At 39.8% G+C, this 10920-nt stretch overlaps 1 protein-coding gene across 1 annotated transcript; it reads left to right on the forward strand.

Annotated features, from left to right (window-relative positions):
- The first annotated feature begins 4376 nt into the window (after positions 1–4376).
- LOC115417786 (C2 calcium-dependent domain-containing protein 4C) lies at positions 4377–10682 on the forward strand. Its single transcript, XM_030131898.1, has 2 exons — positions 4377–4499; positions 5433–10682. Exon 2 carries the CDS (start codon positions 5489–5491, stop codon positions 6749–6751), a length of 1263 nt encoding a protein of 420 aa, XP_029987758.1. The 5' UTR covers positions 4377–4499; positions 5433–5488; the 3' UTR covers positions 6752–10682.
- Positions 10683–10920: the final 238 nt, after the last annotated feature.

The raw sequence follows: 10920 nt of genomic DNA on the forward strand, positions 1-10920 counted from the left end.
TGTTGTGGAGCCTGACAGCTGCAGGAAGGAAACACCTGTGATACTTCTCCTTCACACACTTTGGGTGTATCATTCTGTCACTCATGGAGCTCCTTAGTGCAGTGAATGTGTTGGAGGGAATTCTTGCTTTTACTGCTGTAAATCTGAGTTATTTGTTGTAACAGAGAAGTGCTCAGAGGCTGTAATCCAACGACTTGTTTACTATAAAACATGTTTCGCTGCTAATTCGCCATGACACAAAGGGCAACAGGGCAACTAGACCAATGCAACCACACTCTCATTTCCATCAGGGTGAGGCCAAGCTGACACCTATTAAAGAGCTATTCATAGTCTGATAATTACCTGTTCATAACACAGCTGTGGGAGGGTCACTATCACTGACCCTAATAGCTGCTCAAATCTGCACATTTCTAAACTACTCTGTGTCACAGTGAACACTGAACATGTGATTGCTTTTTTTTCTTTACAACTGATCACACTCCCACTTGACTCAAACCGTGCAATCTGGACAAATAAAGGGCTCTTTGTCCTGCAGATCAATGAAGTCAGTGGGGCCCTTCCTATTTTAGACAGATACATGTATTTGTTGCCATAGCAGAGTTTCCAGGGAAACCGATCGGTCAGTTCATGGCCAAAGATAGACATGCAAGAAAGAAACAAAGAAAAAGAACAAGGAGAGGTCAAAGGCTGCTGTGAATTAGACAACTGGATGCACAATAAACACCACACTGTATAGACTGTTCAGGTCTGTGTGTTTTTCATGATGAAATAGAAATAAGTGCAGTATTTTTATGCACAGCCTGGTCAAAAATGTCCCACACTTTTACCCATTAAGACCCAAACAGCAACTGGCAACCAAAATCATCTACTGATCTGAAATGTTTAATAACTTCTGAACCACTAAAACTGTCAAAACATGTAAATAATTGGCGTAAAATGCAGTTCGTCATCTTTTCATGGTCATCAGATATGACCCATTTGGACGTTCAGAGGCTCCGTAGTGAATATGGAAACAGTCATTTTCTACAACATTGATTCACCATGGAGTTTGAGACATGTATGTCATGTATGACAGTGGATGGAGACAGTTTTATGCTCAGTTATAGATATGTTGGTATCTTTACTTAAAAAGTCACTTTTCTTCAGTTTTCTGTTTTTTAATATAATAATACGGTGGCCGACCAGGGCCAAACACAGTGCAACGGCCAAATGTGTCTCAGTTAGAGAAAACAGCTGCAAGTACAGAAACGATACAAATTTACAAACTCAAACACAAATTTAAACGAGGTACAAAAACAGGAACGTGGTGCAAATGAAAAAATGCGCTGCAAGAAACAAAAACACATGCATAATCATCAAATGCTCTGCAAATAAAGAAACGATGCAAACCAAGAAAACATCTGCAAACGAAAAACGCTTCATAACCAGTCACTACAACAGAAGTGTTCCAAACCTGCAGGGGGCAGTGTTTATACATGACAGACTAGTGTCAAATATAAACAAAAGTCACATTACCGCTACGCTGTAACTTCAATTTGTTCCCACTGTAGTTTGGAACACTGTCAGTCAGCTGTTCTCCATCTCTCTCTCCATCCTTTGTGTCTTTGCATTGAGCTGTTCTGCTGACAGCGCCCCCTACAGGTTTGGAGCACTTCTGTTGTTGTGACTGGTTATGCAGCGTTTTTCATTTGCAGATGTTTTCTTGGTTTGAATCGTTTTGTGCTTTGTATCGTTTCTCTATTTGCAGAGTATTTGATAATTATGCATGTGTTTTTGTTTCTTGCAGTGCATTTCCTCCATATCTGTCTGACCTACTTAATGTTGCCACTCCCTCTCGTACCCTCAGATCTTCCTCCTCCATCCACCTCACTGTTCCCTCTGCCCGTCTCACCACCATGGGGAGCAGAGCATTCAGCCGCTCTGCTCCCCAGCTCTGGAACTCCCTGCCACCGGATCTCAGAAACACCACTTCACTTCCTCTCTTCAAATCCAGACTCAAAACCCATCTGTTTAGGACCTCTTTCTCTTTGTGAACACAATTGCACTGTCCAAATTTTTAACCTGCCTTTTTATTTTTACTCTGCTTTATTGTTTGTTTTTAACTCTCCTGTTTTACTGTATGGTGTCCTTGAGTGCCAAGAAAGGCACCTATAAATAAAATGTATTATTATTTTTTTTATTTTTTTTTTATTTTTTTTTCATTTGCACCACATTCCTCTTTTTGTACCTCATTTAGTCTTGTGTTTGAGTTTGTGAGTTTGCATCGTTTCTGTACTTGCAGCTGTTTTCTCTAACTGAGACACATTGGGCCGTTGCAATGTGTTTGGCCCTTGTTGGCCACCGTGTTATTATATTAACCCTTTCATGCACAGTGGTCACAACAGTGGACAGCTATTCTATAGCTGTTCTCTTATATATTCATGGATTTTGTTGTTTTAGTTCCATATCAGCCAACACAGTGGACGTTTATGCATAATCTCATACACTGCAATTCATACCATTACTGTAACTTTGCTGTTCTTGAAAAACCTGATCTAGAGTAACATGTTTAAATGTAAATAGATTGTTGTTATTAGTCTGTAATTAACAGTTTTTGTAAAAAGTTGTGTTTTTTTTTTTGCATATTATCTCCACAAAGTGAGTAATGACTGGTATTACAGTGTTAAAGTGTGAGAAAACATTAGATTTGCAGCATTAAAAATGTCTGGTAAAGGTTCATACTGTCTTCCACATTAATTTTTGTAGATAATTCATTTATCAGACAAACTAGTGAAGCAGGTAAACAAACAACTACCCCTGTCTGATAAATGAATTACCTACAATAAGCATTAAAATGTTTTTATTTCATAGTTTTCACAAAATATATCAGTAAATACATGTTTATTTGCTTCAAAAATGAAATGCATGGTGTCCAGCTGAGCGGACATTTTTGCAGGTCCATCAAATATAGATTCATAAGAAAATTTTCTTTAGGCATGTTTTTTTATGCCTAAAGAGGAATAAAAACACACAGGGAAAAAATCTTGATTGAGGGTCTCATAATTCATGCATGAAAGGGTTAAAAAACAGAGAAAAATGAAGAAAAAGTGACTTTTTAAGCAAATATACCAGCATATCTATAACTGTTATCCGTTGCAATGTGTTTGGCCCTTGACTACCACCATATAATAACCCTCAATTTTAATCTGAACTTTCATGATCATCTACATCAGGGGTGTCAAACTCATTTTAGTTCAGGGGCCATATTCAGCCTAATATGATCTAAAGTGGGCCAGACCAGTAAAATAATATAAATAATAGGATAAGAACTGATAAATAATGTCAACTCCAAAGTTTTTTCCACTGTTTTTGAGTGAAAAAAGTCAAATTCCGTAATGAAAATGTTTACATCTACAAACTGTACTTGAACATAACATGAACAAATATGAACAACCTGAAAATTCTTAAGAAAAATAAGTGTAATTTTAACAATATTACACCTCAGTTTATCATTTATACATATGCATCACAACTTACAGATCCCAGTGGATCTACAAATACACAAAACATTTAGTAACGGGCAGAATATTGGTAAAATTCCACATACTTCTCTCAAGACATTTCAGGTTATTCACATTTTTTTTTGTGCAAAAGGCTAGTCTGTAAATGTAAACGTGTTTGTGTAATTTTACTTTATTTTACACTACAACAAAGAGAAAAATTTGTAGTTTTCATTAATTATAGGTTATTATGATAGTATTTTACTGGTTCTGACCCACTTGCGATTGAATTGACCTAAAGTGATTCTAACATCCTTGATTGTTAGTATCGTCTGTGTAATTTCTGTATTTCACAAATTCATCCCAGGGGCCAAATTGGACCCTTTGGCAGGCCGGTTTTGGCCCCCAGGCCACATGTTTGACACCTGTGATCTACGTGATCAGTAAATTAAATACATGATAATATATGTTTGGCACTGAAAAACACGCAAATTACACAGAAAATAATTAAATAAATGGTGATAAATCATTAAAGAAAGGTGAAATCTAGCTGAAAATTCAATTCAGACCTGTCACACAAGTAACACCAGATTTTTATGGGTTTATCTTTTACTTTGATTATAACGTGCATTCAGACAGAGTTGTTCCAGGGTGCAGGTCAGAAACAGAACAGATGAGAGCATGTTTCCATCACTAAATGATGGGACTGTTGTTGGAACAGGACAAAGCCTTCACATCTTCTGCTGAGAACTGAGCTCTGGGAACAAAGGCGCAGTCTCTGAGACCCTGTTAACTCCACCTGTCGGAATTCCTTTGCCTTTGAAATCAAACCAGTGGGTTTCTAGCTGCTTCTGTGGGGAATACGGAAACACACCGTCTGATCCTATTGGTCAGCCGCCGTCCAGTCGGGTATAAAACGCACGACGCGCGCTCCGGATCTGAGACAGGCTGAGGGCGCAGAGGAGGAACCAGCTGAGAGTGAAGGAGCAGCAGGAGCACACCAGGGAGGCTCTTCCTACAGTGAGTAGATCAGTATTATTTAGTACAGACTCAAATAATGGAGTTACCTTTTATTAAACAACGGCATGTCAGAGGTTTTATCCGCAGACTGTGGTGCGTAAGGGGAAGACTGCTCTGCGCACCTGTTGATTTTACACATTTACTGCTAACTTTTGTTCCATGCGTTTCTTCCGCTGTTATTCTTTAAATAAATAACTCTGAATAAGCCTAATGTCCTTATGAACATTATCTAATATAATTTTACCATCATCATCACAAATGATCTAATAAAATGCGCATAAAAGTAGATAAAAGGAAGATGTAACAGATTTTTTATTTTATTATTTTTATTTTATTTTATTTTTTTTTTACAGTGATTAATCTAGTATTTTTTTTCGGAATAATAGAAAAAAGTGAAATAGCTCGGTTATTTACTTAAAATTATGTGGGTTTTTTTTTTTTTTTTTTTTTTTTGGTACTCTTGACTGAGTGACTTGGCTGTCTAAAGAACTGTAACTCCGTTCTGTGCTTTGGTAATATACTGTTTAAATGTTAGCGTTTATTTCTTGTTATTTCAGGAGCTCATCTGAGTTATTTTGCTTTTAAAGATCTGTTGGTTTCTAGTACTTGTCCTAAAATGAGAGCTGTTTTATAACTGCACTGTAGTTCCTCAGATAAAGCCCCTTAGGAAACCCTATTTCCACCTCTTTAAGCTTTGGGCTTCACTGGACAAATCAACAAGCTCTGATTTGTTGTTCTTTTTTTTTTTTTTTTCTTTCCAGAAGGTAATATGCTGTATGTGTGTGTGCTCGCCTTTATCAGTATTCCATGCACTGCATTTGTTTTTCAGACCTTCACGTTAAGAGCTGCTTTTTATTTGCTGTTCCCTGTGGACTAACCATCCTCTGATCATTTCCCCCCCACCCTCTCCTCTCCCCGTCTTGTCAACTTCAGAAACACCTGACTGAATCTGCTCCCCACACCCACACATCCCACGGCCTGGTGGGACCATGTGGGTTCTGGATAAAATCCGCGGCTCAGTGGAGACCAGTGTCCTGCGACAGGGGGAGAACGGAGACAGGAAAGGTGGCGTTACCCCAGCTTACAGCAACGTCCTCACACCTGATAAAATCCCTGACTTTTTCATTCCCCCAAAGTTAGTCAGCTGCCCCCCAGAGCCTGAGGTCCCCAACGTGAAGCCTAAAGAGGGACTGCAGCCCTCCACGTCTGAGCAAACAATCGGCAGCGGGAAGAAAATCAGCAGCCCCCGAAGCCCCCGGCTGGTGGCCAAGATTGCAGGAGACACTAAAAACTTGCTGAGGGCAGCAAACCGTCACATTATACAGATAGAGAGCGCCGATGATGTTGTGGCAGGAGACACCAACGCAGACCCCCAGTCTCAGACGGCCATGTCTCTGCCCTACGTTCCTAAGACCCAGACCTCCTATGGCTTTGCTACTTTGAAGGAGAGCCCCCATACTCGGCGTAAAGAGTCCCTGTTCCACTGTGAGCTCACCAGTCCCATTACCTCCCCAAACACACAGAGGAAGACCCCGGGGAAAGGTGGCGAAGGGGGGAACCACCTGAATCCTGCTGACTGCAACACCTCCCATATGAACCCCTATCGGTATTTCAGCGGTGGAGAAAGTGACACCTGCTCCTCGGCCGAATCATCCCCCTTCAGCTCCCCCCTGCTGTCCCGCTCCGCCTCCCTGCTCAAGATCTTCACCCATGAAACGCAGGCAAAGGTCGTCAAAGCCAAGCGGACATTTGCTCGCCACAGCTCCTTATCCACCGACGAGTGCAGCTCAGCGGAGCCGAGCCCAAACATCCAACGACGACTTCACGTACCGTCATTCCACGGCGGCGCTGGGGCATCGGACCAAGGTCTCCAACGTGAGCACAGCATCAACCTGCACAAGGGGGGCACGGTGAGGATCAGCGCCAACTACGACGCCAGTACCTCCCGACTACTCATCCGAGTCTTGGCAGCAGAGAATTTGTACGACAAGCACTTTGACATCAAGAGCATCAACTGCTGCGTGTCCGTGTATCTGAACCCGGGCAAACTACAGAAGCAACGTAGCAACATTATCAAGAACAGTCGTAACCCTGTCTTCAAGGAGGACTTTTTCTTTGACTCCATTAGTTCAGTTCAGGTGAAGAACTTGTCAGTGAAGTTTAAGGTGGTCAACAAAGGGACCAGCCTCAAGAGGGATACACTGTTGGGAGAACGAGAGGTGCCTCTGCCAAAGCTGCTCTCAGGGCTTTAAGCCCCAGGATGAGAATTTGGATTAAAAATGAAATTAGACGTTTACACTGGATTCTACACCACGTCATTTTAATCTAATAAATGACAACGCTCAACACTGAAGTAAAAAAAAAAAAAAGACTGAACTGAAAAAGAATCATAGCAAAAGGCTTTCTACCAACACTTAAAAAACATACAATTCTGAAAATGACACTTCATGAATTCATGGAAGGACGAGTGATTTGTGGCTGAGACTGGCCTGGTGTCCTCTCCCAGTAACAAACACTCATTAAACTAAGTGTGGCTCCACATGAAAGAGATGAAAGAGATTCTTTTTTCCAATTTTTCCCCCTCTGGACACATCTCCCAGCCATCAATTTCCTCAGCCAGGTCTGGTTCAAAGGTTGTACAACACCTGTGCATCAACCTGTCTCGCTGTCCTTTCCTGCTGCATGGTTTTATTATATTAATTGAACAGAAATCCACAGCAGCCCAAGATGCGACTCTTCACTTTTACTGTGATACACAAACAGACAAAGATGCTTTTGTGACTCAGTGTTGTGCTTCGAAGTGGCACTACATGCTGACGTACAAATGATTCTTTCATACTAGTTGTCATGGCCCTACAGTGGAGGACGAGGGACAAATAGAGCAGAGACAATATTCACATTTACATGAAGCAAACCTAGAATTAATGTGAAGTGTAATGTGTGTAAGTTTACTCTTAACAAGATAAAGGAAAACTCAAGTGTTACGTCACAAAATCTTTGAAACAGGATCAAATATTTTCATTTTTCTGGCATAATTTTTCCACTTTCGTAAAAATATGTTGGCCTTAAAAACTCAGTAACAGCAGCCAGACAGACATTTCTTTGTAGGATTCAGATTTTAGGCAGCAAATGACTGTGTCTGACTCCAGTGACTGCACGAAACCAAGCTCATGTATGCTGAAATAGAAGAAGAAAGTGTTGGCAGTATACAGCATATTTTTGTTTAGACATATCTATGAAGGACCTGTGAGGTTAGTCCAAGTGAATCCAGTGTGGGCACTTTGATTGTATTTTGTGTATGTAGGCAGCAGGTACGTGCTCAGTTGGCCTTAGTGCAAGAAAGTGGTTGATTATCTTATCATTTTATTTAAGTATACAGCAGCAGAGAAGGTTACGGTTGATCTTTGGTACTCTGAACCTTTTCTTTCTACTCTGCTTCACCAAGAAAAATCCTCTTATAGCATTTGTTTCCAACAATCTTCAAACTATGTCCCTAAAATTTCTAGTTAAGATGCTACAGTGGAACATGCTTTACTCCAACTCTAATGTGATAATTGATGAATATTTTTTATCATCAACAGAAATAGACTTATGAGTAACACCATGATCTGACTTTACTGTCTGAATAAATCTGAGCTGACAACAAGGTTATCTACCGCCAGAGAAACTACTACGTAACCAAAATAAAGTATTTCACTCATTTAAACCATCATCAGTTTATGCAACCATGTAAATGGCTTAATTAGGCTGTTGCCTTAGTCACATTTGGGCAGTTGACAAATAATTGTGTGCATGTAATTGTGTTCGATGTCTCATATGAAATGATTACAGCACTGCCGTCACAGTGCAGAATACCAGAAGCATGGCATGACTGCTATGTCAACAACACAGCGGTGTTTGCATGACGTGCTTAAAATTTAATGAAACCCTAAAGCCTTACTCTGTATGTGTATGAAAGGACAACTGTGTGGGTTTTGAATATAGCATGAACTATTTGTCCAAAGTTGTTGATTTTTTTATGTATAACATGTTTTGTAAAATGCTTTTGAATGTTTTGAAATGAATCAATACGTGTGCTCAGTTTATATATTGTATAGACCTCAATATGTACAAGTTTCTACAAGCTGTCCTTGAACTGCCACTTAGACGGTGTACAAGTGCATTTTAATCATGTGTTTCGACGTTAATAATGAAGCCCAAAACTTAGAAGGAAAACTAAGAGGGAAGAACGACAGGGCTACAGTGTTATGTGATTTTTGACATGAGCATCGACACTGTCGAGCAGATGCTATTATTCTTTTGAGGCATTAGAAGAAATTGCATGTGATTGCAGCCTCGAGTGCCAAGGAGAGTGACTACAAGGAAGGAGACAGGAGACAAATAAAGAGACTTCACACAGATGCAAATTACTGAGGTTTCTTGTTGTGCACTGCCCCAGAGCTTTGATTAATCCTGGGAGGATTACTCTCACCTAGCGTTTGTACTGTAGCTCACTTGTAGCATTGCTATTGATATTCTCTATATACTTTATATACAGTGACCCAGCTGGTTGGCTTTATTATGGCGTGAATGTCAGTGATCTGTTGTAACTGCTGTCGCATACTCAGCTCTGTGTGCAAACATACAGTTCCTGCTCATAGGGTTCTAACTGTATGTTTTATTCAGACTTACTAAATTGTAATGAGCTCTGTTTTTGCCCGGTCTGTTTTCATCTTGCATGACCAAAACACATTAATATTGTCCGTAATAGATTTACAGTGGATTTAGTTTTTGTGTGCAGTGGTGTGCTCAGATTCAAGATGAGGTTTCACCATAGAAAGAAGAATATAACTCAGATATGGGTGATGTACTTGTCTGCCGGAACCCTAATGTTGAAAATGATTTTGAAAGTGATGTGACTGTTTTCATGTTGCTAATGATTTAATAGAAATGAAGAACAGACCAAAAAAACAAATAAATACATTATCTGACCACCTCTGTACGGGCATGTGTGTCCCATCTTTAGCTGACTCTGCGGCCTTGTTGCAGGTGCATATTATGCAAATGGTGAAAATACATCTGAATAGGAAACAGTGTTTACAGAAAGTTTACAGAAATATACTCCATACTGCATCGCGTTAATACCATGCACTCATATTTTATCCCTTATTTGTTTCTATATAAAAATATATAAAATCTGCAGGAAAAAAAGATAAATGCTGGGACTCACATGGTTTAGAGAAGGGAAAAGAAACATGCTTTGTATGTGAGAAGTATAGCAGCTTGTTGATGCGTTGAACAGAGCATTCGATTGCAGGTAAATAATATTCCTGCTTTTATTTCCCTTTTGCTGTTATTTTCCGCTGTAAAGCATCCTGATATACAATGTAATGTATAGACTCTATGCTTACGAATGACAGTCGTAAAGACATTGTTCTCCACAGTTGAATGTGACAGTTTCTGGGTTCCTAGTTTGTCCAGTTCTACTCACTTGCCATGAGTCTCATTTGTTTTAAGCTTAGATTCACCTACTTGTTCCCTGTTAGTCATTTAGCCTTTTATTGGATCCACATAGTAAGCAGACTATCCACTGTAGATCTAACATCAAAACTGGTGACATATTTCAGTCAGAGTAGGAACTACCACTTGTGAAGCTACAAGTTAGGATATTTTAAACACAGACCTTTATTTGATGAATTACCAGAATTAAATTCCCGTTATCCATCTTGTTGTTGTGCTGAGAATCAGTCCTTATATCCCTGTGCTCGATAGCTGTTTAATTAGCTTCAAGGCTCGGCCGATAACTTGAAAAATGAGCAGTGAGAGAAGCGACTGGTGTGTGTGTGTGTGTGTGAGAGAGAGAGAGAGAGAGAGAGAGGAGAGAGGGAGACGTGGTCATCTCTACTGGATTTCACTGACATATTTAATTACACTGTTTTATTACACTGTACATATGCTTAAGTCTTCCTGCGTCGACAGGTTCTCGCTGAAGAATTGAAGCTCAAAGTGCCGGTCCATTACTTGACACTGAATTGTATATTTTCTCTCCAGACTTGTGTGAACTTTGTGCTGTTGCTGTTCTTGTTGTGCTCTGGCCTGTGCAGGTACAGTAGATACTTTTCTATGTTACAGCCACTCTGTTCTGTGGTTACTGTGTTGATGGATATGAAACACTTAAATTAAAGGAAAAGTTACACAACATCATTCTATATCTTGTCATTTATTACCCCGCCCCCGAAGGAGAGGCAAGGGGTATTGTTTTGGGTTTGGTTTGTTTGTTTCTTTGTTTGTTTGTTTACACTCTAGCAGCAAACTATTGGTTGAATTCATACCAATTTGACTTTATAGATTGCCAGTGAGCCAGTATAGATCTGATTACATTTTGGGAAAAGAAGGTCAAAGTTCAAATTTTTTATGAATTTTTAAAATCTATTTTTTTTCC

The sequence above is a fragment of the Sphaeramia orbicularis genome, chromosome 4 (assembly GCF_902148855.1).
Source record: "Sphaeramia orbicularis chromosome 4, fSphaOr1.1, whole genome shotgun sequence".
In the NCBI taxonomy this organism is placed as follows: Eukaryota; Metazoa; Chordata; class Actinopteri; order Kurtiformes; family Apogonidae; genus Sphaeramia; species Sphaeramia orbicularis.